Genomic DNA, 26,916 nt, shown 5'->3' on the forward strand with positions numbered 1-26,916 from the left:
TTGATGTTCTCAAGATTAAACTTTAAATTTTAATGTTTAAACACTAGACTTTAATGTTGCTAAGCAGCTGAAAGCTGGATCTGGGATCAATAAAATGATTTTTTTTTAAGGTCCCATTTATTCATTTGAGACAGAGAGAGAGAGCATGAGTGGGGGGAGGGACAGAGACAGAGGGAGAAGCAGGTTCTCCACTGAGCAGGGAGCCCGAAGTGGGATTCAGTTCCAGGACCCAGAGATCATGACATGAGCCAAAGGCAGATGCCCAACCATCTGAGCCACCCAGGCACCCCTCAATAAAATGATTTTGCTGCTGAGCAGGGAGCCCGCTTCTCCCTCTGACCCTCTTCCCTCTCGTGTTCTCTCTCTCTCATTCTCTCTCTCTCAAATAAATAAAATCTTTAAAAAAATGATTTTTATTTATCAACTCTTTTTTTTAAATTTTATTTATTTGAGAGAGAGAGCTTAAGCAGTGGGAAAGGGCTGAGGGAGAGGGAGAAGCAGAGACTCCCCGCTGAGCAGGGAGCCTGATGCGGGGCTCGATCCCAGGACCCTGGGATCATGGCCTGAGCCGAATGCAGACGCTTAACTGACTGAGCCACCCAGGTGCTCCAACTCTTTGTTTTTTAATATCAACAGGTGACACTTGGACAGAAACACTGGCCTATGTGTTCTTTTGGGGAGTTGCAAGCATTGGAACATTTTTCATTATTCTTTATAATGGCAAAGATTTTGTCGATGCTCCCAGATTGGTCCAGAAAGAAAAGATGGACTGAATTTGTGTCTGTGGAAAGCGGCTTGGCTTGGAAGATTCCATTATGCAGAACTGGAGTCTTTACTGACCCGCTTTCCACGTCAGCCCGAGGTCTTTTGAAAGCCTTTCTCCAGAAGCCTGCCCTCTGCTTCGTGTCGGGGGAGGAGGACCTGCAGTCGGCCCGGTGTTCCTGCCTTGACCATCTCTTCCCTACTGGGGGGCTCTCCTTATAATTGGAAGCTCTTCTGTAATTAAAAGGTCACCTGAATCCAGCTCTTGGAACAGAAGGAATCTATTCCTTGTCGATTTAATCAACTCTTGCAGAATAAGTAATATATTTAAGAACTCTAGCTTCTTTCCTTGTTTAAAATGGTAAAATTATTTTTCTAGCTCAGTTTCCTTATTGTCACTGTAGAAGCAGTTGCTGTTCGCAAGCCGACTGCCCCACACATCTTTGGACTTTTCTTAAGAGCTAAGTGATAAGCTAACGCACCTGTGTTGATGCTGCGTGAGTCTCTTGTAGACGTCAGGTAGTTAGCCAGAGAAGGGAGCCAGGTCTGGCGTTCTGTTGGGGTTTCTGTTGGGCTGCCTTCTGAGTTCAGCTTGAACTGGAGTGCAAAGAAGAAGTTCAGATAGGATTTATCTTTTTTAAAAGGTGTAAATGAAATCAAAGAATGTAAAGTCTGTGTCTTATGCTAAAGGTCCAAAGCTGCCTCTGTTTTAAGGATTTGCCGCAGCGTGGAAAAGACCCTCAGCTGGTCGGCTCCCCCTCCCAGCTGTGGTGTTCCCTTGGGGTTCATTCATCGAGCTGCGCGAGCCTTGGGGAGGCTCCACGCATGGCACCATCGACCCTTCTCACTCTGTAAAGGTTTTTATTAGCTATCAATAAGTGTCTGAAATTTAGTGCTTCCCGGTAGTTAGAGTTCTCCAAATCAAGGACCAACTTCATTGTTAATTTATGTGCAAAAGCAAGCCTGAAAAATATGCTTTAGAAGCTGTGCATAGTTCTAATTATAAGTTGGACTGTATATTCAAACTGTAATTATGAAGTTTAAATATTAGAAAAGTGTTAGTATACTTGCCACTATTTTAAAACCGATTAAATACTGCTACAATATTTGTGTTGTGCTTGAAAATATGTACAGTTTTTTTCAATAGTGGTCCTTAAATATCTCTCCAAGCGCCTTTATTTCAACATGACTTTTTTTTTCCAACATTATTTTTTATAAACATTAGTAAGAGTCGTTGCTTCTAGAAACTCAAAAGGAGAATAGCTGGAAGCCCTCTGTAGCTTAAAATCAGTCATTAAAACTCCCAGTAGGGTAAGTAATTAGAAATACCTATCCTTGACATGTAAATAAGCATAATTTGTTCCAAAGATGAAATGTTTGAAACGTGGTTCATGTCTACTGTAATATATTACTCAAGTGCTCCCGGGCATTTCATGTGAAGACCTGACTTCCACAACCACAGCAAAGACCAAGTGAGAGCCTCTCGTGTAGCTGTTCCGCAGTGGATGGACTGAAGCTGTCTTGTTAGAACCTAAAGTGTCCGTGTTCAGAGCCCTGCTGTGCTGTGATTTCTAAATTCATGTACTGTACATCCGTAAGTGAAAATAAATGTCATACTCTTTTCTAACCACCGTTGGTATCATTCCTATACTTTGTCTTGAAAGGGATATTCTTTTTTTATTTTATAATTTTTTAAAAAGATTTTGAGAGCACAAGCAGGGGGAGTGGGAGAGGGAGAAGCAGGCTTCCCGCTGAGCAGGGAGCCCGATGCGGGGCTCGATCCCAGGACCCTGGGATCATGACCTGAGCCGAAGGCAGACCGACTGAGCCACCCAGGCGCCCCTTTATTTTAGAATTTTAGAACTCACACAAAGCAGTGCAGGCAGGGGCTTTATAGAAAAGTAGTGTAAGTAAGCAAGAAAATTCATAGCTTCTGAAATCCTACTTTCCAGTTATCACTTGAGAAATTGTGTTCATCTGTGTAATTATTTTTTAGTTAAAGATAAAACCAGGGAAATATTTAGTAAAGTGTGACGTCCATAAAAAGATGTCCCCTGCATCCCACCCCTCCCCCAAGTTAAGTTTTTCATTATGATCCAGGTCTCACCTTGGCAGAGGGACAGTGTCGCTTACTAGAAAGCAATCTCTCGGGCCACGGAATGTGTCCGTGACAAGGTGGGGAAGCACCTGGGAGGCCTCCAGCCACGTGGAGGGGAGTGAGGTGAAAGTCCTGGGGGTTGGGATGTGGAGCCTGCCGTCCCCCTCGTGAGCCGAGCAGAGCCGCCTCAGGCTGTGTCGGGCCCGTCCCCGGTGTCGGCTCTCTGCATGGGCTCTAGCAACTTCCTGTCCTGCCCAGGCTGGTGAACATGAGCGGCTTCCTGCGAAGGGGTTTTCAGGAATTCTCTACCACCCACCCCTGTGACCTTCTGTCCTTCCCTCCGATACGCTAATTGGTGTTTTGTGCCTGGTAACCTCTAGCTCCTTCCTTCCATGGGGTAAAAAGAAAGGTTAATGACGCTCTGATCACCTGGTTATATATCCTTCAGTACGAATGAGATACTAGGCCGTGTGTTACCCATGGCGTCTGTTTGTGCTCTTATTTGCAGCTCCAGAATGACAAAGCTTTGTCCCGTTGAGGATTCTGGGACCAGGGGGTGGGGGTGGGAGGGGTGGGGCCGGTCCCCAGAGGTATGTGACGCAGGTTCGTCAGTCCTGACAGACTAGGATGTTCTGTGGTGTCAGGACTGGAATTGGAGGTGCGCTGGGGGTGGCGGGGGAAGTGGCTTAAACAAACCAGGCTCTTGGGGTTTTATCATCCAAGAGTCCCGATGTCAGAAGAAAAGTATCCCAATAAGGATATGTTATGGTAAGTTTTTAGAATTCCATGTCCGTTGCCCCGTGAGGCTCCCCAGCATGGCCACTTGGCTCATGGAAGCCAGCAAGACCGAAATGCCAGTCTTTCTCATGACCTAATCTCGGAAGTGTCGCCCCATCATGTCTGCCATTCTCTGTGGGTCCGAAACCAGTCAGTGGATCCAGCTCACGCAAGGGGAGGGGAGGGACCACACGGGGGCATGAGCGCCAGGAGGTGGGCATCCCTGGGGCCATCTTAGAAGTCGGCCACCGCAGCCAGTGAGGAGCAAGACTCCGGGCTGGTGCCGCAGAGAGCCCGGTGGCCTCCTGCCAGGCGGTGCAGCTTAGGCCAGGACCGACGGCTTCTGGTAACCTAACTCTGCATGGCAAACTAGCCCCGCAGTGGCGCAGAACGGCGATAACCATTTCTGCTCAACAGAACCCTGCAGTCTGGGCAGGGCCTTGTGGGCATCGCTCATCCCTGCTGCACTTGGCACCGGCCAGGTGGCTCCGAGGCCGGGGCCCTCTGTCACCAGCCGCTTGCTCTCACCTGGGAGAGGGGTGGGCGGCAGGGGAGCGGGGAGAGAGAGGAAGTGGAAGCAGGAGGGGGTGGGGAGGCTGGAGGAGGAGACAGACACTGCAGTGTGCAAGGACCTCCCCACTGTTGGCTAGCTCTGGGCTCCCTGCCCTCCGGGGAAGGAGCGCTAGGGAAGAAGGCGCCTTGCCGTAGAAGCTCAGTACCGCGGCTCAGTCTAAAGCTTCGCCGCTTTCCTCCGTCCTGTGCTTTAGGGGCCCGTAACAGAATGGGGGCGATCAGGCCCTGCCCCTGCGGAGGCCCGTGTTCTTCCCAGGGCCACCCCTGCGTCCTCCCAGAGGGGTTAGCACAGGCCTTGCTTGCTCATCTTGCTTCACATTTCCCCGCACGCCTTACTAGTCGAGTACATCTGTGTATCCCTAGACAGGTGTGTCACTGTGTGCACACTCAGCCTGGTGGTTCTCATCCGTGGTGGTGGTCCCAGCTGTCGTCCCTTCCTGCCAGTCTGTTTATAGTGAATGAATTTACGACAGTCTCCGTGTTCATCCGGATTTATAGATCACACTTCCCTTTTTATGCGCTCCGGTCTGAGGCTGATGGACATTTCGGTGGTTTCTGGTTGGTAGCTCTTGCACTCCATACGGCTGCGTGCCTTCCCCACGCCTCCTGGCTCACGTGGGAGTGTGTTTCTCCCTGTTCTCTGCCCGGTAGGAGGACGAGGAGCCAGAAATGTACAAGGATAACATGAAATCATGTTCTAAATGGCTTGTGCCATTTATATGCCCAGTGGCTCCACGTGACTACCAACGCTCGGTATGCCAGACTTCCTAAGTTTTTCTTCGGTAGGTATAAAGTGGTATCTCATTCTGGCATTTCTCCAATCCCTGATGAGCCTGAGCATCTTTTCACCATTCCTTTTTTGGTCATCGGTGTTCCCGTTCTGTGCCTTGTTGAGGTCTTTTGCCAGTTTCTGTTAGACTGTCTGTCCTTCTTGATTTGTTGTAAACTTCTTTGTATTCTAGAGAATTGTTTGTTGGTTATATGTGTTATATAAATCTTCTCCCACAGATCATGCAGGGCAGGGCCCCCATGTCAAACCCTCAGTGGGATTCTGTTGCTCTTTGAAGAAAATCTAAGCCCCCTTGCCTGGCCCACAAGGCCTTACTGACCTGACCCTGCCCACTCTTCCAAGCCCACCTCCGATCATTCCCCCCATTCCAACCACTGGCCTCCTTTCTGCTCTTTCTCACCTCAGGGCCTTTGCACGTGCTGTTGCCTCTGCCTAGACAGACATTCCGTCCTCAAAGCTCCTCCTCAACCACCTGACTGAAGCAGTATCCCTCTCACACCCTCCCTTGACCCATTTCTTGCCTTCTTAGAAACGATCGCAGTCTGTACTCATTTGTTACCCATGATCGTCACTCTTCCCTCCCAGAATGTAAGTGCCATGAAGGCCAGGGACCGTGTCCGTTCTGTTCAGCACCGTCCCTAGCACCTACCCTGGGACTGGTTTGTAATGCACCAGTTGGTGCTCTCATTGAAGGCTGATACTATGCAGGTGGGCCACAGTCAGGAAGAGGTGGTGCCTGTGTCAGATACTGGTCAAGACATTCTGGTTAAGAATTTCCTATTTGTCAGTAACATTTTGGCCTTACAAGTGGATGTTTAAATCTGTTACTTATTTTTCTTCCCCTGACTAATGTCGAGTTGAAACTGATGGGGGGTGGTGGTTAATTCTCTGCCCCAGCTTTCCTGTCAAGTAGAACAGCCACAGATTAATCTTTCTACGGAATTCGGGCAGAGGTCGAACACAATAGTTTGCACACGCCCCCTCTGCTCCCAGGACGGTTGTAAGGGCACACTCATGCCTCCTGCGGTTTCTCGTGGCCTCAGCCAGAGAGAGACCCTGAAACGGGCAGGCTGCCCAGGACACCTCTCAGCGGGGTTGAGAAGATTCTGAGCTCACACCCTGTTTCACACCCAGCAAGGGAGACATAATTTTTCTGACTTTTCTTAGGGAATCTAACCATCACGTGAGGGTCTTTGTACACCGCATCAGTGTGGCTTCGCTGGCTCCATGCGGGAGACATGGGGAAGGTGACAGAAACAAGACGCTGGGTGGATCCTCCTTTATTTGCCATGTTTTGCGAATCAGCTCCTCTGTTTACATAATGAAGGGAAATCTTGTGTGAAGAGAGAGCTCTTAAAACCACAGCCAGTGTAGGGTTTTATTTATGAGGACAATTGCTAAAAACCCAGCTGTTTCCCTCCCTGATTGCGTAGAGCAAAGCCAAGGGCCATTATGTCTCCAGCATTAATAGCAAGCTCCCTGGAGCCCGCGATCTGGCCGTGGCATCCTGGTGACTCTTACGTGGACAGGGATGGAGCGTCCCTTTTCTCCCTCCAGCCCTCTGGGAGGAGGGTGGACGAACACCAGATGACCACTTTCGTGCAGTACCTAGAAAACGGTCAACCAAGGATTTTTTGAGACGGGACTTAACTACGGGTTCAAGAGGATGCTTGAGAACTATTCTGCTCTTCATGAAGTTCACAGAAACCAGAATAAAACTGAATCAAAACCTGAGGCCTTTTCATCTCGAGCACATTATTCTAGGACAGCGTGACTTCATCTGTCCGACTTTGGGGCGCAAAAATTATTCTGCAGAAGTGGCTTTTCCATACAATTGAAGGGCTCAAAAATGCTTTCAAACGTTTCAAGGTCATTTTTGATGTAAATATTCCTAAATGCACGACATGTTGTGGGGCCCTGGCCCTCGGGTTTGGCTGGCTCCGGGCGGGGCCTGGGTGGGCACGGGGAGATGTCAAGGCTCGCTCACAGGTGGTTCGGATGGGCGGCCAGGGGGTAGAAGCAGTGACACATAGTAACTGAATACAGGAATGAGTGAGGGCAGTGTTGGCCTCCACGGTCCTGAGGATGCTTGGCATTTGGGGCTGATAACCCTGCTGATGCCGGACCCCAGGAGGGGTGGCCAGGGTTGTTAAGACCGTGACCATGCCTGTGGGCTCAGGGGCAGGGGGTCCTCTCTGTAGGGATTCAGGAGCCGTGTATTTGACATTGAGTGTGCCCAACTCCTCAAGCCCTGGTGGGTAAGGTTTGTCGACACTAAACCCTCTGATGAGAAATCAGAGGACTGGGTATTTGTGGCTAGTAAATGCTGGTGCACACATTTTAAAGGCAAGCAACCTTTTTATAACTGGCCGTGAGGTGGAGCTGCAAAATATTGATAAGATGGCTATAAAAAAAGGCAGAAGTCCTTCCTAACGCCTATTTTTGTTATATAGGACACTTAGATCATGAAAACGAAGTAGAGAAAAAAAAAAAAAACCCTCCAACTGATGTCCCACATGAGTGTCTTCGAAGATGTTTGTACAAATCTACCCAAAGAAACTTCCCTGAATCCTGTATGTCGAGGAAGCACGGAATGTTAGGGCAGGAAGGGGCCGGATCCGCTTGGGGATGACCTTGACCTACTTATTGTGGTTAAAAAAAGACTCAGGAGACGTGGGCACGGTGCACTGATGCTGTATCATAAATACGGTGTCTTCAGTTACAAGAGGCTCTGTTTGAGTTACATACACTCTAGAAAACTTATGTACAAATAATTTAAAATGGATTGTAAGTGATGTTCATGGTCTTTGCTCTAATGAGTTGGCCACCATGTCCAAATATGACACCTTCTATGGGAAAGTTGGATTTACTTTCACCCTGGACGTGGCTCTGGCATCTTTTCCAACACCCCGGGGTAGGGGCTGTCTGCACGGACTGCTCAGGTGGTTTGGAGTTGCGTGCTGTAATTGGGGGGACCGGGCCTGGACCCACTGTGAGAGATCTCAGATCACAGAAGTGACCCCCTTCGTGGACCCCAACAAAGGCCTCCCTTCTGCATGGCCAGTCATGTTAGTGAAGAACACAGCAGTTGCATATTCACTATGACTCAAAAAAAAAAAAAACTTGATTTCACACCAGTGACATTCAGATCTGTCATCTCAGGCACTTGAAAAAACCTCCTTTCCAACCGATCTAAAAAAACAATTGCCCTCTGATATTTTGGGATTTCTTCAGAAGGAAAAGACCACTTAAATTTTATTCCATAAAAATTATAGTCAAATTTCAGCTCACAGTGGGTCTTAATCCTAGGACTTGCCTAGAGTCAAGAAAGCAATTGTCTTCAAGACTGGCCTTGAAAAGCCCGTGTCTCTGGTGACAAGGAGGCAGCACCGTGCGACCTTGGGGGGACGCAGAGGGGAGCAGGGGCCACTCGGCGGGGGGGTGGGTGTGGGTCCTCCCGAGGGAGCCTTCTTCCTCCACAATTCTTCTTGATGGACTCAGGAAGACGACGGGCTGAGTACTTCCGGAGCAAATATTTTTACAGGCAGCTAAAGGAGATGCCACCTGTAAATCGTAGCTGCAGGGCAGGGAGCAGCTGACCACGGTCTCTGAGAAGCCCAGTCCTCAGGCCACGGGGGGCGTGTCCCCCCTCTTGAGGCAGCGCATGATGAAAGTCCCCAGGGCCACCAGGGGGATGCACATGATGGAGGAGGCCACCAGCAGCCCGATGACGGCCAGGGCGTATGGGGGGTAATCCTTGGTCACAAGCTGACCCTGAAAGGAGAAACTGAGGGTCAGCAGGAGGGGCTGCTGCAGGCTGAGCGTGGCTTGGCAGAGAGGCTGTGTGCAGTGGGGTTGTCTGGGGCCCCCTGGCTCTGCAGCTCACTAGCAAGTGTGCTGGGCCGACTGGTCCCCCTTACCTTCTTTCTCTTCCGTACACCTCACCCATCGTGCATACAGCCACTATTTTGGCACTACCCCTGTAGAGTCACCCCAAGAATAATCAAGGGCCTTCCACTTGAGGGACCGTGCGGGGCCCCTGCATGGAAGGGGGCTAACCTTAGCCCAGTGCTGTCCAACAGAACCTTCTGTGAGGGTAGAAATGTTCCATATCGGTGTTGTCCAACATGGCAGCCACAGACACAGGGCGCTACTGAGCGCTTGAAATGTGGCCAGTGAGAGTGAAGAACTGAATTTTAATTTTGATTGAGTTGTAATGAATTGAAATGTGAATCACCCCATGTGGCTGTTGGCTACCCTCTTGAACGGCACAGCCCTAGTCAGAAGTCTTGATGAACCTCTGGATTTAGTCCCTGGATGGTTCCCTGAATGCACACGCATTAAAGCTGATGAGAAATGAGGCCAAAAAGCCCATAAAGGTCACCTCTCCAGGAGGGAGCCACGGAACAGCTACATCCGGGGGAAGCGGGTGTTTGCTGTCAACCAAGCATGGTTTGTAAACCAAAACGCTGCTTAGAGTGTGGTGTGGGAAACCAGCCCACAGACTTTTGGTTGCTCGTCTCGTCTCTTGTTTTGTTCTGTCCTGACCAGTGCAGAAAGTGGGGAGGGGCGGGGTGACATTTAGAAGCTGTTGGAGCAATTTGACAGCTTCATCTTGTGTCTGTTGAATATAATAAGTGATTGGAGCTTGTATTCTATAGATCTTTTTCTCATTTCACTTTTCAAGTGGTTCCCTGTCCTTGCATCTTACAAAAGTATCAGGCTGCTATGGATTGGGGAAGACTCCCCGGTCCCCCGGCCACGGCTGGAGAGGCCCAGCCGCCGGAACCAGGGGTGGGGGCGCCTTCGGCCGCCATCGGTCACGTTCGCTATGAAAGCGCGTCTGTGTAGGGGACAGCCCGGGCTGGCTGTTCAGACTCTGACACACTGTCCTGCTGCCCTGAGCGAGCCTGTTCTGTTCTAGCTGCACGCGGAGCCGGGCTCTGCCGGGATGTGGCACCCCGCTGCTAACGGGGTCCCCTCAGGCCCCTGCGGTGTCCCTTCCAGGGCTCAGGGGCCCGGCCCTCCAGGCTCGCTCGGCCTTCCCCGAGGAGGCCCAGTGGACAGAGCTCAGAGGGCCTGGGGCGGCGGCGGCGGCGGAGGAGGAGAGTGCTGCCGGGGCTGGGAACCAGCGCCGTGCAGGGGACCTTCTCCCGGCCTCCCGGAAAGGCCCCCTGGGAAGTTCCGGAGGGAATCCTACTCACTTTCCTGGAGCACCTGTAGAAAAACCAGAGCTCACTTCTGCTCTCCTGGGCTGAGTGTTTTTCAATGCCTGGGTGATGTTTCCGTGTCGTGACAAATAACCTGCCCACACCAGGGAAATGGGTCTTTGGTTTCAGCAAACGTAAAGCCAGGGCTTGAGAGCGAGCCCGGGGGCCCTGAGACGGAGGGTACCTGGGCGGCGTCCCAGGCTTGGTACTGCAGGGTCCCCGTGAGGATGTAGTCACTCAGGTAGAAGACAAAGAGGCTGATGATGAGCAGCGGGCTCACGCCGGCCCACATGGCCTTCCAGTACCAGTTCAGGGCGCGGCCAGTCATGGCCTTGAGGTCACTTTCAAATCTATTTGGAAAATGGGGAGAAAGTGGATTATCCATGCTGTTGGGGCAAGGGGGGCCCGGCTTTCATATCCATTTGCTGAGGAAGATTCTGTTCTGCGCACCACCGACGATCACCTCTCCGGGGTCCCTCTCTGATGCCTTCCGGGGAGAGGGTGTGCGGGGTGGGGAGCGGAGAGGGGCTGAGGCCGCCACAAAGCAGGGCAGCAAACCAGCGGGCCGCTCTCCATGGCGCTAGAAGTGGGCAGGGAGAGGGGCGGGGCGGGTTGAGGCGAGATGGTCACCAGCTGCAGCCACGGCCACTTGCCACACTTGGGCCTGGGGCTTGTCCCACAGAAGCCTGCAGACCTCCAGCTGCTGCTGACCTGGCTGGACCCCGGGTTCCGGGCCACGAAGGCTCCTGTGCTTCATGTGAATACCTGGGATTTTCAAGACGACACGTTCTTTTGTTCCTTCACATCCCCCCCCGTCCCCCCCCCCGCCCCTTTCCCGGATAGAGAGAAGTGGGGGGGAGAGCTAGCGGGCTGCCGAAGAAAGGGTGACGTGGCACTGTTGCTCAGCGGTCACTAGATGGCGCTGTCCCCTGGGCCAGCAGAGGGTCTGCCCTCTCCCGGCCATTCCCGGATCCTGCCCCTTACATTACAAACTCTGCCAGACACCGTGGGTTTCTCCCTCCCTCCGGCCCTCACCACTTAGCACCACCCCTTTGCATGGTCTTGTGTCCCTTCTCCAGCACCTCCCCTGGGCCCTGGCACCTCCCTGGTCCTCTTTTCTCAACCTCTTTTCCTGGGAAACACCTACCGTCGCAGGGGACCGATCTGTTTCTCCCTCTAGACTGCAATTTCCTAGGTGACCGACTTGTCCCGTTGACCCAGGACGTCCCCAGTGTTAGCACCGAATGTCCCCCATCCCGGGAAACCCCTCGGTCCCAAGAAAACAGGGAGAATGAGTCCACTCTAACCCGAATGTCTTCGATAGGTAGCAAATGGGAGGGATGGATACAAAAGAAGTCTTTCTTGACCGAAAACGTTTTGGAAATGCTACACATTATACCCCTCTTTGAGATTCACAATGGTCTTCAAGGCTCCAAGAAGTCCTATAGGAAAGAAATGTTGGTTTTGTTTAACTTATGATGTCCCGAAATTATTTGATCACGGAAGTCCCTTGGTGTGACAGGGGACCCCAGAGCTTCCAGGGACACGGTGGGAAACGTGGCTCAACGGGTCTGGTTTCTAGAGTCATGGCTGGTCCTCTCCACTCCCACCCCCCCCAAACCAGTTGGGAGGATCAGAAAAGACTGGGGGGTGGGGGGCAACACGGACACACCTTTGTAATCGGCTCACCTCTGAGCAGTGCTTCCCACAAGTGTAATGTGCCTTGGGCCCCTCCCATGTTAGAAGGTAGGATCTGAGTCAGTGGGCCTGGGCGGCCCGAGATCCCCCCGCATTTTCAACAAGCTCCCTGATGATGCTGAGGCTGCTACTCTGGGACCACACCCAGGGCAGCAAGGCTCTCTAGACCAGTGGTTCTCAGACTGAGCTCCCCGGACTCCCCCGGCAACTCCTTAGCAACGTGAGTCCCTGGACCAGTCTCGGCACCTATGTAATCAGAGCCCTGGGGTGAGGCCCAGCGGTCAGTGTCGGAACCGGCCCTCCACGCTCAAGTTTGGAAGCCGCTCTAGACCCCTGGTCTCAGCCCAGCAGCACACTGCATCATCTGGGGGAGATTTAAAAACATTCCAGTGCTGTATCATGCCCTGGGATCAAGAACCTGACATCTTGAATTTGCCACATTTTCTAGGGTGTATCAACTGGACTTTGGTCAGCATGTTCGAAAAATACTGATGTTTACCGATGATCAGAGTGTCTAGTGCCTGGAGGCACGGTTCCCTGCCCCAGTGAGCCGCTGCAGGGTCAACAGGCGAACATCCCACAGTAAAAAGTTAAAATATAGAAAGCGGAGAGAGGAGATACTGGTTGAAGTTGGGAACGAGGCAGAGAATTAGCTGGGCAAAGGGAAAAGCAAATGCCAAGCTGGAAGAGAAAAGTGAAATGCATGTACGAAGGGGCCGCTTTCTTTGTGGGGTGTCGCTTTCGTGGGCATGTCCCCCCAGCAGGTGTCAGGGGCGGGGCCTCCTCACCTCCGCAGCCCGTACACGTAACACACGGCGATGGTCTCCACCAGGACGATGAGCAGCAGGGACAGTGTGGCAGCGTATTCATTAAATATGTCGAACCAGTAGTTGCCGGCCTCCATGGTGAACACCAGGCCGATGACACAGTTGACGAAGCACACCAGACCTGGGGCCACAAGACCACACGCTCACCTGCCTGAGACGCCCACCCATTCAGCCAGTTTCCTGTGCCCCAGTGGAGCCACAGACCCCAAGGGGACGCGGCCATGGACTGGCCTTTCTGCCTGTGTATGCCACAGGTGTGTGTGTTCAGGGGGCAACAATGGTGTCCCAAGGAGTGTGTGTCTGCACAAGTCACTGATGTTAATTCAGGGAGCTGTCCTGCAGGGGGCGTCAAGCTCAGTGGAAAAGAGAAAGTTGTGGGCACTGCTGTCTGGGGGAAGTGGGGGGGGGTCCCACCCTGCCTGTGGGTCTGGTGATGCTGTTTACCCCAACAACTCAGCCTCTGAGCTTATGGGAGGTGAATCGGGGCACCCATCTCAGGACCTCCTAGGGAGGACTCACGTCTGGCCAGAAGAGGGGGCAGGGAGGGGAGGGGAAGACAGGAATGTTCACCCAGCTCCCCACTATACATGCCCCTGGCACGTGTCATGCATTTGGCTCCAATAGCCTGGGGAGCCCCCTTTCACAGACGGGAAACCCAAGGCTCAGAGAGGAACTTTCCCAACATCCCACAGCATGGAAGTGGTGGAGTCGGGGTTCAGACGGAGGCCCTTCTGCCTCCAGAGCCCAGGTTCCTGTCCCAGTCTCCACTGGCTGACACCTCCAGGGACCCCACAAAGTATTTGACTCTCAAGCTCCCGCCTGCCCCTCCCACCGCCACACCATGTCGCCAAGCCCCCGTGCCATCTTGCGGGGACACACCAGGAGAAGGGGCCACGTGCTGGCTGGGAGCTAACAGCACGCATCATGCAACTACAGAGACCAGGGGCGAGGAGCAATGCTCAGTGCTCGAGGGCGCTGACAAAGGGTGAGCAGCTCTACCTGGCTGGCCAGGACTTTAAGGGCATGGGATGGGAGCTGGGTGGGATTCGGGCTGGGAGAAGGGACGTTGTAGATGTGGTGGGATGGCGTCATCGTGGGGCAGGGGTCGGGGCCATTGGGTCCCCCAGACACCGCCAGGTAGGATGATGGAGCAGATGGATGGTGGCATGAAGCAGGGAGAGGGGTGGTTAGAAATACAGGTTCCTTCCCTAGCAACCCAAATGCCCCCCGGCGTGCGTCGTCTTATAGGGAATCTTTTATCACGCAGGCGGGAAAGGGACAGACCGACGGCCACTGGCAACAATGGGGTGGACCGCCCAGAGTTTGGTGAAGACAAGAGACACAAAGAGCACAAACGGTGTGATTTCATTTATATGAAATTAAAGAGGGGAAAAACAATCCTAAAGTGTTAGCAGTCAGAGAGAGGTGGCATACTGACTGGGAAGGGGTGGGGAGGGGCTCTCGGGGGTGCTGGAAATGCTCCGCATCTTGACTTCGGTGGTGGTTACTTGGGTGGAAACATGTAAAAATCATTGAGATCGTGTTTAAGAAATGTACATGTTACAATTGTTATACTTCGTTTGAAACAAAGACCCAGGCAGATTCGCTCCTAGCCTGAAGAGTTTTGAGCACCATGTTGGTGGGTTTGGCCTTCCCCAAGCCTGGGGTGGCCACTGGGCTTCCCCGTGATGGAGAACCAGAGGCACGGGCGAATCACGTGCACCAGGTCCCAGATGGCCCCGAGGAGGAGACCACGGCAGGCCCGCCGGGAGGTGGCCACCTTGACGAGCACACAGCTCATCTGCTTGCGCCCCAGGCCCGGCCGTCCCCGAGCCCCACCTCCCCCATGGATGGGCCCACTCACCGGAGATGGCCTCCTTGGGCAGGTGGCTGGAGATGACCTTGTTGTCAGTCAGAGGCGTGAGGATGGCCGCCGTGTTCCCCAGCATGCTCCCAATGCCCAGCATCAGCAGCATGAAGAAGTAGAGCGCAGACCACAGCTGGGACACCTCCATGTTTTTAATGGCCTCGGTATAGACGATGAAAGACAGGCCAGTGCCCTGGACCGCCTGCCCGTGGTAAGAAGACAGCAGTTACACCCCCAAGGGGCTTGGGACTCCTTAAGCACACTTGATGCGAAGCAACTTGGGGGACCTGGGGGGTGGCCAGGGGAAGCCACATGCTGAGGCTGGGTTTGCCATCCGCACACCGGCCCCTCGGGCTTAGTGGGGCTCGGTAGAAATGTGAGCCGTCAGGAGCCCGTATTTGCAAAGTGTGAGGAGACATTTCAGTCATTTCGGAACACTAAGCTCCCCTCTCTGGCTCCAACTCACATCCACTCTGGACGAAATACAGTCAAACAAGGTTTGGGTAATTTGTTTCCAGTATCATGACCACCGAGGCGTTCTGAGGCCTCAGTGGCTGGGAGGCGAGGTGGGCGGGTGGAGCCACGGGAGCTGGGAGGGCAGGGTTGCTCCGTGGCCAGATCCACGGAGGATACCACTGTGGTGGGGATTCGACCTGTGGAAACAGAGCCTGGAGCTCCTGCTTTAAGACAAACCCTCCAAGAGGGTTGAAAGAGGTCTTAGGTTGGGGGGGGTGCCCTCTCTGGGGCCAAGCTCCCCCAATTTAGACCCGAGGGACCGCCAGGGAGGATCAAGCAGCAAGCTTGCGAACAGATTTATAAACCTACAAGAAGACAAGCTACTGAGGAAAGAATCAGTGGGAATAATTCCCAAGATGACAGATGTTGGTTGGATTGGCAGATGCATGGCATACCAATGAGCTTAGTGGGATTCGCCGGCTCTGGGTGCAGACAACAGGCGGTGATCCTTTGCAGAGAATTTACAAACAGTAACGAAACCTGCTAAAGTTGGCTTGCTTTTTACCGTTATTATGAGCCAACAAATTCTCAACAGTGCCAGTGATAAAACAGACTGCCTTCACTCTCCTGCCCAAGGCCACCCCCCCCCAGAACAGCTATGTACGATCTTTTCAAAGAAGCAGAAGATAAAATTGCCAAGATAAACATATCACAAGAAACTATTAGCCTGAAAAGCAAATTTGAAGGAAAAAAAAATCGTGTCTAACAAATTATTGAACCGAAAGACTCCATCAACAGCTAAATACCGCTTGCAGCTGAAGAGAAAATTAGGGAACCGGGAGGCATATCCCCGGAACAGATCCATGATGAAGAAAAAAAAAAAGATAAGAAGTTGGGAAAACATAAAAGAGAAATGAGCGGACGCGCAGGGTCGGATGTGAAGGTCTGGAAGGAATTCTGACACAGAAGTACGGGCAATGATTAAGAGGTAACGCGTATGAATTTTCCAGAACTGATAAAGACACATGGATCCGTGGATCCAGGAAGCCCAACCTCACCCAAGCCACGTTGGATAAATAAAAAATACACCTGCACTTAGGTGGCTGAGACCAGAGTCTAAGGGAAGGGCACAGAGAAATCAGAGCGAAAGCACTGGGCAGCCGAGTGCTTCCAAGAAGGATAGGACATTTCAAGAGCAACCAGTGGAAGCCGGAATCACATGGCAAACATCTCTGAAGTGTCCAGAGACGATAACTGCTAACCTGGAATGTTCCACGCAGGAGAGACAGTCTTTCAAAAGAGTGGACTGAATATCGACATTTGCATACAGACAATACCCAAGGAAATTTATCATCAAGAAACAGGTACACCTGGAATGAATATAGCCCCGTAATTATAATGGAATTAAGATTAAAGGGGTGAAAAAACAAGCTGCTCTAAAGGAATGCATTTTAAGGGAGAAAACAATCCCGGAAGATGTCTGGGGTGCCGGAGGAAATGGTGAACAGGTGAAAAGGCAAACACTCAGGGAAAGACACAGCGGACACAGACGGTATTTAAGACTAGAGGGACGAGATGAGCGGGCACTATGGTACTTGTTCTGTTTGGGCGGGAAGTCAAGATCCTGTTGAACTTCAGATTTGGTTGAGTTAAATAGGCATGGAACAAATTCGGGAGGATCACTAGATCAGTTCCAAACAGCAGAGATCCCAGCATGACCGTGACAGAAACAGCTCCAGGCCTCGGGACCCTCAAAGGTAGCACCCACAGATGGACTCAGGAGGACAAAAGTTAATGACAAAGGCCCCCTGTTGGGTATGAACCGGCAGGTCTCCCCACCCCCGCACGCTCACAGCGGCCTAGGCATTTGCAAGGAAGGTGTCACTACCTCTGGGAAATGACACACAGGTTGGACACTGAGGCTGACTGCAGACTCCTCCTCGGCTTGCACTTGTCCCTGTGGGCAGCTCTTGGCGGAGGGAAGCAAGCCGAGACCTGGCCCGCGCCTTACCGTGGCCAGCTCTGATTGCAAGCTGCAGTTTTTCATTTGCGGGAGCACCTCGCTGTATTTGCCGGGGAAGGTGGACTCTAGGTAGCTCTTCACCTGCTCCAGGTTGCTGGCTGTCAGAAAGCCATCTTCCAGGTCAAAAGAATTGGTCAGCAGCAGAATCACCCTGCAGAGCAGAGCACCAGATGGACCTTCGCTGATTAGAAAGGCCACGGTCACGGAACCCTCTTGAAGCCTGGATGCTAGAGGTCCCTCCCCTCTGATCGGGCAAGGTCTCTCCAACAAAGGGACTCTGTTGATCAGTGACCAGTGACCTTTTAAAGTTTGCCGGCGGGCTGGGGGGGTTGCGGGTTGAATGGCTTTGAAGGAGCGTCAAGTAGGACCGGAGATGAGAAACCAACCCACCCAGCTAGGCCACGTTCACGTCTGGGCCAACACTGTCCGACAGAAAGTTTGTGATGATGGGAATACTCTATGTCGGTGCTGCCCAGTGCGGCCCCCACTAACCATGGGGGGCTGCTGAGCGCTTGAATGTGGCAAGTCTAACTGAGAAACCCACTTGAATTCATTTACAGGTAAATGGAAATCAATTTAAACAAAAATTTAATTCAGTGACTTAATTTAACTTAAAATCACAACCGCTTCAATTGATTAAAATTTAATCAACTAATTAGACTTTTAAAAATTAATTATGTAAATCCATCCCCATTTCAATCTGTCAGTAGCCACGTGTGGCTAGTGACTCCCGCACGGGACCTGGATGAGGTTTGTCGTGTTTTGGGTAAGGGGAGGGGGGAAGAGAGCAGATTCTGGGCTCTCCGTGGCTCACCCAGAGAGCGCTCGGTTACTTCCGAGGTCAGGGAGACGGGGAAGAAACCAAGGCTTGTCTGTCGCACTGCCCTCAGCCCTCAGGCAGGGGTGCCCGGGTTGGGGCCCCGGATGGAGGGCTGCACAGCCGCTGCCTCACGCCCCTCGCCTTCCCGGCGGCCCTGGGAGCCTGGGGGAGGCCCCGCCACCCAACGCCCCGGGCTCGCGGGGACGGCCCCCCGGGGCGGGCTTACTTGTTCAAGCAGCTCTCATAGTTGAAGGTGGCCTTGAAGCCGTAGATGGAGAAGGTCACGATGCTGGCGAAGACGGAGGTGGAGCTGTTGATGAGGGACACGATGATGGCGTGCTTCTGGCAGTTGTTGGACGGCTCGTTGTAGCTGGCGAAGGCGATCAGGCTGCCGAAGCCCAGGCCCAGGGAGAAGAAGATCTGCGTGGCTGCGTTGATCCAGGCCTTGGGGTTGGCCAGCTGCTCTAGCTGCAAAGCCGGGCAGGGGATGGGGCCGCTGAACCAACCCTGTGACCCCCTGGCAGGGGCAGGAGGCCCGGTGAGGGGGACCGAGCGTGCCTATGACCCCCGGCCCCGCGGGAGCCTGGCCACTTCCCCAGCAGCCCGCAGCACGCGTGGCTCACGTCCCATCCTCCACAGCGCCTTTCCCCGCGGACGTGTGCAATTGAAAAGGGCGGGGTGAAGTGATTTAAGACACTGGGAGCCATTTGGAATGTGGGGGGGGCACCTCAGGGGGGGCGCTGCCACAGTCATTCTGTTTCCAGACTTGCTAAATGAAGAACCTGTTTTGTCCCAAAGGCAATAGTGCCCCCCCCATCTCCACACACCCTGCCGATGGCTGAGCATTGGCTGTGGGGTGCAGGGGAGTGGGTGGGCTGGGGAGGGATCACAGGATACCCTGCGGAGTGTGGATTCACCCCTGTAGGGAAAGGGGTGCGTGGAGGTGAGCAGGCAGGAGAGAGAGAAGTGGTTGGATGATAAGTCACATAGTCCACAGGCTGCCAGGAGGGTGCGAGGTGAGAGTGGGGGGGCCAGGAGGCCAGACATGGGGCTCGGGTAGCAGTCGGTTGGGGTGCAGGGAGGACGGGGAGGACGGGCGGACGAAAGACTCAGTGTCCCCAGAACGAACAGGACTTGGGGCCAGCCTGGCTGAGGTGACCCAGCGCCCATAGGTAACCCACACTGCTCCCCCAGCCTGGTGGGCTCCCACCCACCTCCCTGGGTCTCCCCCTCTTCCCACCCATCCTGGAAGACGGCAGGTCCCCCTCCCTCCAGCCTGTACCTTGGGCGTGAACATGTACGCCAGGCCGTTGGTGGCTCCGTGGAGCGTGAGGCCCCTGACCAGGTAGATGACGAGCACACAGTAAGGCAGCAACGCGGTGAAGTATACCACCTGCGGGCACCAGAGGGCACCAGAGGGCAGCGTCAGCCTCCTGGACACCTGACACCAGCCACCACCGGCCCCCTTTGTCCCTGGGACAGACCCCCAGGGGGTGGTCCCCACAGAACATTCCCCCGTGTCAGGCGTTCAGGCTACTGACGGCTGCAAAGCCAGGACCACTGGTTCTGAGTTTGGGCAGGGGAGCTGGGGTGCTGGGATGCCTGTGCCCGCCTCTGTAACCACCAGGAAATCTGCGTCAGTAGGACCAGAGGAAAATGGGTACGAGGTCTCTGCCTTCCACCCTCCCTCCGACAGGACCTTATTCCAGAAAGGATTTGGGTATACCTAGCACACTGCTATTTTTAACCGCTAGATGAGAGACCGTGTGAGCGATCCAGTAAGATGAGCCCAAAAGGAAAGGCAGCCCACAGGATGTGTGTGTGAGGGCTAGACCCTTCGGGGGCCAGCTTCTTTCCTCTCTGAGCTTCCTAGGGGCCCCAGCACTGCAGAAAGCACCGTCGCTCCCACCTTTGATATTGTCTTTAGAAGGCAAAACAAAACAAAAACCAAAAACCACCACCACCACCACCACCACCACCAAAAAACCGAAAAACACCTAAGGGGCTTGGAGCAAGGGCATGTCTCTCCAGAACTGAGACCTGAGAGGAATCTGGCCATGAGGGCTCCTGAAGGAAAAGTGATGATGTTGGTGTAGGGACCATGTTCCTATCAGAAATACGACAGAAATTCAATGATCTGCTTTTTTTTTTTTTTTTTTTTTTATGAAAGGCTTCCCTCTCATGGTCTTTAAAACTGCACATGAACAGAATTTTTGGTCAACCAAATCTTTTCCTGCGGACAGGCATCACAAGCTCGACGACGTTGCATCCTTGGTTTCCGTGCTGGTGTCGGCTGCAGTCTTGCAGTCCGGGCCTGCTAACTCTGCTAACGCTAACTGTCACACGGCCTTCAGACAGGGACCTGCGGGCGCACGTGTGTCCATCCGGGCCCGGCGCTTTTTCTCTGAACCGACTCACATGGGCACCAGAGCCTCTTTATGTAAAGCACAGAAATGTTTTGCAAAATTCTCTTGGCGAAAGCAGTTTGCTTGAAGGTTGGGTCCTCCTGTGAGGCGTCTGGTTGGAGGCCCATGTCCAGAGGCGCTTGGATTGGATCTCACCAGGCCCTCTATCCCTCCATTCCTGCGGAGGTGCGGCATCATTAGGGGCCTCCCCGGAAACTTCCAAGGCCACCCAGAGGACTGGTTCATGCCCTCTCACCCCCGGGGACAACAGGCAGGGGTGGGGCGTGTCTCTTATCACTGATTCTTCCCTGAGGTCGTCGTAACTCAAGCAGAGTAATCAAGCCAGCTGACTTGACAAGAAAAATAATCCAGGAGTGACACGGAGACAGATGAGGACAAGGGCCTCGGGCGTGAGCTTAAGAACATTGAGGGCAACTGGAGAGGGGTAACCAATGTCCATAACCGGTGGACAGTTAGGGGATACTAGGCAGGCCCTTGGAACTTCCCTCCTTCCCCTCAGGTAACTAAGTTTCCTGGAAGGCTCTCTGGGCTCACTTCTCCCCCATCACGGAAGCTGGACATGTGACCCAGCCTACACCATTGGGAGAAACCACTTCTGACCCATCTATGACATCTCTTGGAGTGAGGCGGGGGGGCAGAAATTCCAAGAGAAGAAGTCAGGAAATAGTACACAGTTTTTAACAGAATTACTTCCCCATAAATGAAGCTGTTGGGGTATTTCTGCATGGAGAGGGGGGTGTGGCTTGAGCAGAGGAAGTAGTAAGAATAAATAAGAGTTCATAGCATGACATGACCTCATTTCGCACATTTACAAATGATCTTGAAAAGAGATGGCCTCATTAAATCTCCAAGTTTACAGATGCTGCCCTCAGATCTTTTGTCACGTGCATAATAATCTGGCGAAGGCAAATCGCAAAAAACATTTTTTTTATGAGCATAAAATACGAGCCAAACTTCAAGATGCGATGGAGTGAGTAGCTGCCAGGCTCTAAGTTCTTCCAGAGAAGATTCACTAGTCCCTCAGCTTGGCCATGGGGCAGGCACGGTGCTGGGGTCATCACAGGGTACCTAAAATATCACAAGTAGTCTTGCTGCCTCTAGAGAAACACGGTGGGGTTGGAGGAGGCCACCCAGGTGGTCAGGAGAATGAGGAGAGGTGGCCTCAGGACCTTTGGAAGGGAAAAGCTGGGATGAATCATGTCACGAAAGGCATGGAGAGAGCAAGCAGGAGGTAGCTCACCAGACCAAGAGGATGGGGAGTCTTAGGGGCAAAGCTGGGTCTGCCCCGGCTCTGCCCTCACTGGTCGGTGCCCTTGGGCAGGTCCCTCTGCCCCTCAATGCCTCACGGGAGTGGGATAATGAACTCTACTATAAAGGGCTCCTGCAAGACGGGGACAAGGTGCAAGCCCAACCCTCAGGGGATCGGCTAGGACGAGTGCCCGAGTATGAGGATGGGGCGCGCCCCGGAGGGCATCTGCTGCAGCTCCAGAAAGATGCCAGGTGCTGCAGAGACTGCAGGAACACATCCTCCACTGGGCAGATTAAAGAGCATCTCCGCGCCCCCCTACAGGAGAATAAACCTGGGGATGCACCAAGGAGAGAAGGTTCATCAGTCAGGCTGGACAGCTCTGCAGGGTCATGGACAGCAGCTGAGAGCAAAGGTTCTCAGACTCGGCTGCAGATTAGAATCACCTGGGGGCACTTTTACCATCCCGATGCTCAGGTTCCTCCCCACACCGATGACTCCAGGACCTCCCGGGGGCGAGGCGGACTAAGACATCAGAGTTCTAGAAGTTCTCCGGATGATACTGATGTGCAGCTAAGTTGGAGGGCCAGGAGCTACGGCGTCTTGGGGACATCTCCAGGGAAGGGAAAACTCACTGCCTAGTTGCTTGGTGCCCCTTGGGTGGTATGGATGTGGGGCTGGCTGGCGCAGGAATGCTCATCTTTTTAGGTAGGGGCAAAGTCCTCCTTTCAAGATTGCAACTTCGAGTACCACTGTCTGGTGGCCTGCTAGGTGATTTGTGACCATACCCTCCCCCCCAGCCCAGCTTCCCCCCGCTCCCGTTGGCACTGCCCAGGCCGGGGCAGAGGCTCTGCCGTCCCCACCTTGCCGGTGGACTCGGTGCCCCGCAGGATGCACAGGTACACCACCAGCCAGGCCAGGATGAGGCAGAGCGCCGGCTCCCATTGCACGCGCCCACTGTCCTGGATGGACGGGGAGATGTTGAGGGTTTTCCTGTACCAGAAGTACTGCGTGGAGGATGCCTTCTCACACTCCTGGTCATAGCCCGTGTGGTTGTCATTCAGCGGGCACACGGACCACGGCAGGGGATCCTTTGGGATCAAAAGAAGCATTATACAGACCGGTGAGGGCTGAGGCCGGAGGGCCAAGTGGGAAGGATGGGAATGGCCCTGAGAGGGGGCTTGGGGAGGGGCGGGGAAGAAGGGCGCTGGTCCCCAAAGGACAGGTGGCCTGATACCTGAAGGCAGACAGGGAACGGGAGGGCTGGTCAGGGGCACAGAAAGGGCTTGGGGGGTGGAAGAGAGGTGGGCCGAGGGCTCCACATGCTCCACACTCCAACAAACAGGTGTTTGTTGAGGATTACCTAGCTCTGTCATGGCTCCGAGAGACTGGACCAAACGGACAATGGCCAGACCACCTATGACAGTAGAACCCACAACCTCTGCAGCGAGGAGCCCAGGGGACTCCAGCCACAGTGTCTGCAGGAACTGCAGCCTCTGGGTCAGGCTGGGGTCTTTGCATCTGCATCTCTAATAGCCCCTGGTGCTACTGTTGGGGAAGGTCAGACAGGAGGCTGGGAAGCCCAGGTAGTGGGATGGACAGAAGCAGGGCCCCTGAAGCCAGGCTGCCGGCGTCTATGCTTGGCCCAGAGCAAGCGTAAGTGAGTGTCTGCGGCTGGTATTAGCCTGATGTGAACACGGATGAGGGCTCCAGAGCAGAGGGACTGAGGGTGAAGGATGGAATGAATGGACAGTCCAGTGATTTTCAGGAATTGCTGGTCCTCGAACTTCTGAGAGTTAGAAAAATGGGTCTCATTTCTTGAGGCAACCTTATTTTCATCTTTGGAAGGTGGTCAAATTATTCTGATTTTGTTAGAACAAGACACATTGGTTCCACCTTTGGAAAACTGTCTTTATGAGTATACAGATCTGTAACGCCGGCGATGTGTATGGCAACTCTTTAGTTGGAGTGCTGTTGTGCAGTGCACAACCTGCCCAACTATACATGACAGATCTGCACAGAGGAGGAGGAATCGTCACCAGAGTGGAGAGTAAGAGGAGCTACTGTTTCTGCCCAGAAGGTGGAGGAGAGGCCAGGGCTGTGGAGTCAGGGAGAAGATGAGGGGCTGCAACTAAGCTCAGAGCAGAGTCCTTCCTGTCAAGGATGTACACAGGGCATTTGCGGTGAACGGGTAGGGCTGATGGGGTAGCCAGAGTGGGGCGTGGATGTAGTACCTTCCGAGTGTAAATGCCAAGTCCCGATTATAGAGGTCATTCACCCAAGCATTCCTTGGGGTGCAAAGATTCAAGGCTGTGCCCCAGTACTCCAGAGAGTGGCCCCACGAGTTGGGGTGAGTCCACAGTGCATGGCCAGCTCTGCCTTGCTTTTGGAACTTGAGGACAGTGTCTGTCCTGTGAAGGCCCGGTTCAGGGGTAAAAAGGGTGGGGCATCGGCCCAGTGACCTTCTGACTGAGACGGGGTGGGGGGCTGCTGGAGGGCGAGAGGGGGCAGTGGGCAGGGCGTCCCTGAGAGTGAAGGGCAGGCACTGAGGAAAAGCAGTGCGCACGGGCGGCGGAAGGGAAGACTCCTCTTGGCTTGGAGACAAAGAGCACCTCTCAGCGAGGAATCGGGGTTCTCTCTTCTCTGCGATTTTCAGCCCCCTCCCATGTGCTGCCACGAGCGTCAGCTGCGGCTATCATCAGAAATACGTGTTTAAAATGTTTCTCTTTGGGAGTAGCCCCTATTGTGTTACAGGGGTGCCAGTGGTCCTTCTAGGAGAACTCTGGTCTGTGGGGAAAAGTGGGGGCTCGGCCTGGAGTCGGAAAGCTGGAAGGACAAGTGACCAGAGCAGGGAGGGGGTGAGGGGGTGAGCCAGAGGAGAAGGAAGGCCTCCTCCCGTCTTGCTGGGTTGGTGGAATCCCTCCCCACTGGCTCTCTCCACACGTTCTCCGGGGCTGGCGCTCAATATTTTGCGAGGGGTGGGGGGTGGGGTCACATCTTTCAGAGAGAACCCAGTGAAAGCTAGAAACCTGCTCCCCAGAAACGTGGACCCACACGCATGCGCGCACACACACCATGGCAGGGGCCCGTGGAGGCCAGGCTCTGCTTGGCGTGGGGTGCTCAGCCTCCCCGCCTCCCCTGCCCCCGCCCTCCCGGGGCTGCCCCCTGGGGGTGGCTCCCGCTCCGGCCTGGGCCGGCTCACCTGGAAGGAGTGGAAGAGGTACCAGAAGGCCCAGGCGTTGATGATGTTGTAGTACGTGGACAGGAAGAAGGACACCACCATGCTGGCCAGGCCTGTGAGGATGCAGAGGGGCGCTGAGGCCCAGCCTGGGTCTGCCGGCGGGGGACACGCCTGGGTGACTGCCCCAGGAGAGCAAAGCCTCCTCCGACAGCTTTGAGGGAGGGCCAGCCATGACCGGGCACCCGCGGGCCCTCTCTAAGGGCAGGCCCGTCCCCGCAAACTCACTCCCCAGCAAGGCCGAGGCCATGTCTGCCATCCGTCAGTGCCAGGTGCAATCCGAGCACTTGATGGGCTTTCGGTCTTTGCGACCATGTGGTCACGGGGGCGTCATTACCTGCCCTTCCCGGAGGAGAAAATGAGGCACAGAGATTGCCCGAGAGCGCTGGGCTGCGGTGTGGCGGACGTGGGCTCAGCACAGAGCGTGAGCGGCCTGCTGAGCCTGCCCAGTGCCACCCCGATGCTTCCCCGCCGGGGCTCCCCCGAAGTGGGGTCCCTTGTGCCCAGCCCTGCCTCGTGGCGGCAGGGAGCGGGGGCGTGGGGCTGGGTGTCAGGAGGCGAGGGGACGGGTCGCCCAGCGCCCCGGAGCCACTGTGCGCGTCTGCGCCCAACCCCACCCCATGGGGCATCGCGTGGGGGGGGGGGGTCTGCAGTCCGCCACGGTGCAAATATTTATACCACCGGCATTGGTGAACGCTACCGCCAGGCTCTCCCTACCCCCAGCCCTCCTGGAGGGCTGGTGGTTAAACATTCGCCCACACCCCCGCTTGGCACAAGCATCCAGTATCTTTCCTATTAGGCAGCAAATGCCACCTCGGAGAAGCCCTTTGATTGATTTCGTGGGCAGATTGTAAAACCACACGCTTCCTTGTCAAAAACGAACAGCCCTTCAAGCTGAGGAGGCAGTTGGGGTTTAGAGATGATTCGGGAGGCCACGGACGTGTACGTCCTCCTTGCTCCCGAAACACCCTCCGCTTCCCTGCCCGCCTTCCTGTCTGGGGGCGGGAGGGTGGAGCAGAAGGGACTGTGGCCAGTGCGGCCCAAAGTTCCTCCCGCTGCTCCCAGGCAGCCCTGCAACGTGAGGGTTGTGCAGGGCAGGTTAACCATCTCCGAGCGGTGCCCGGGACACCAGCTCCAAGTGGCTTGGGGGGAGGGGAGGGATGGGACGTGCAGCCTCCGGCTCTGTGCACTGGAGGTATGACCGGCACCCCGCGGCCTCTCAGTGCTGTGACAAAGCTCGCCTGGGCTCATGAGGCTGGCACCTGGCACTGAGGAGGTGCTCACGGAGAGGGAGACGTTGTTACTAATAAGTAGCAGGGAGCAGTTAGCTAGATGAGTTCCCAGAGTGGTAGCCCGCTGGGACATTGCGTTATAGCCCCTTGGCTGGGCAGCTAGTTCCCTTTTACAAAAGAGCAAACTGAGGCCCAGAGAAGAGAAGCAATGTGGCACCAGCTGCCCAGTGCGTGTGCATCCCCGCTTTCTCGCTGGCCTGTGGGTAAGAAATCCAGCACCTCTCAGCAGGCATGTGGGGGCACCCCCTCCCGGGCCGTGCGTCCACCCATCCAAGGGCTCTCTCTTAGGCCTTGCGCTTGCTCCTTGGCCCCAGCTGCTCTGCCAATGGGCTCCCACCCCCACCCCCTGCTGCATCCCGGACAGGGGTCCAGGTGGCCAAGGACGAGAGAGGACCCACTTACCAACACCACCAAGGTAGGGGCTGATGGTCCTCCAGGCACCGATGCTGCCCTGCCGCATGCGCTGCCCCACTGCCAGTTCCAGGTACAGGAGAGGCATGCCCTCTACAATCAGCATGATGATGTAGGGCACCAGGAAGCTCCCTGCGGGCGTCCAGAGCCAAGACCAGGCCATCACTGATAGGTTTTACTCTGGAGCCCACACAACCTCCATGCACATGTCCTTCCATCCACCTTCCCTTCCCTCCTTCAGTCTTTCCACATATCCATTCATCCTTCTACCTCTCCACCCACCCATCCTCCCACCTTTCCATCCATGTGCCTTCACTCTCTTCCACCTTGTTCCACAACCCACTGTTCTTTCTTTCCTCTCACCCATCTGTCATCCATCCATCTGTGTTCCATTTGTACATC

General features: G+C 54.3%; 2 protein-coding genes across 5 annotated transcripts in view; one reads left to right on the forward strand and one right to left on the reverse strand.

Moving 5' to 3' along the window:
* SACM1L (SAC1 like phosphatidylinositide phosphatase) overlaps window positions 1–2,389 on the forward strand; it is a 51,277-nt gene extending 48,888 nt beyond the window's left edge. Inside the window, exon 19 of the mRNA XM_025885547.2 lies at window positions 637–2,389. Coding sequence (XP_025741332.1) covers window positions 637–773 — 137 coding nt within the window. The 3' untranslated portion in view covers window positions 774–2,389. The remainder of the gene's footprint in view (window positions 1–636) is intronic.
* Window positions 2,390–7,661: 5,272 nt separating this feature from the next.
* Window positions 7,662–26,916, reverse strand: part of SLC6A20 (solute carrier family 6 member 20) — a 30,933-nt gene continuing 11,678 nt past the window's right edge. For 2 of the 4 annotated variants that reach the window (XM_025885571.2, XM_073901061.1), the window contains 10 exons: window positions 26,506–26,646; window positions 24,776–24,867; window positions 22,437–22,664; window positions 19,184–19,294; window positions 18,128–18,369; window positions 17,070–17,232; window positions 14,600–14,804; window positions 12,697–12,856; window positions 10,395–10,560; window positions 7,662–8,774 (listed from right to left, as the gene is read on the reverse strand). In XM_025885571.2, the coding sequence (XP_025741356.1) occupies window positions 8,625–8,774; window positions 10,395–10,560; window positions 12,697–12,856; window positions 14,600–14,804; window positions 17,070–17,232; window positions 18,128–18,369; window positions 19,184–19,294; window positions 22,437–22,664; window positions 24,776–24,867; window positions 26,506–26,646 (1,658 nt within the window). In that variant the 3' untranslated portion in view covers window positions 7,662–8,624. Of the gene's footprint in view, window positions 8,775–10,394; window positions 10,561–11,609; window positions 11,653–12,696; window positions 12,857–14,599; window positions 14,805–17,069; window positions 17,233–18,127; window positions 18,370–19,183; window positions 19,295–22,436; window positions 22,665–24,775; window positions 24,868–26,505; window positions 26,647–26,916 lie in introns of those variants that run through there. The other 2 variants (XM_073901063.1, XM_073901062.1) reach the window with 2 other exon arrangements.

The sequence above is a fragment of the Callorhinus ursinus genome, unplaced genomic scaffold (genome assembly GCF_003265705.2).
Source record: "Callorhinus ursinus isolate GAN/ISIS: 27379988/994484 unplaced genomic scaffold, GSC_fseal_2.0 scaffold15, whole genome shotgun sequence".
NCBI lineage: Eukaryota > Metazoa > Chordata > Mammalia > Carnivora > Otariidae > Callorhinus > Callorhinus ursinus.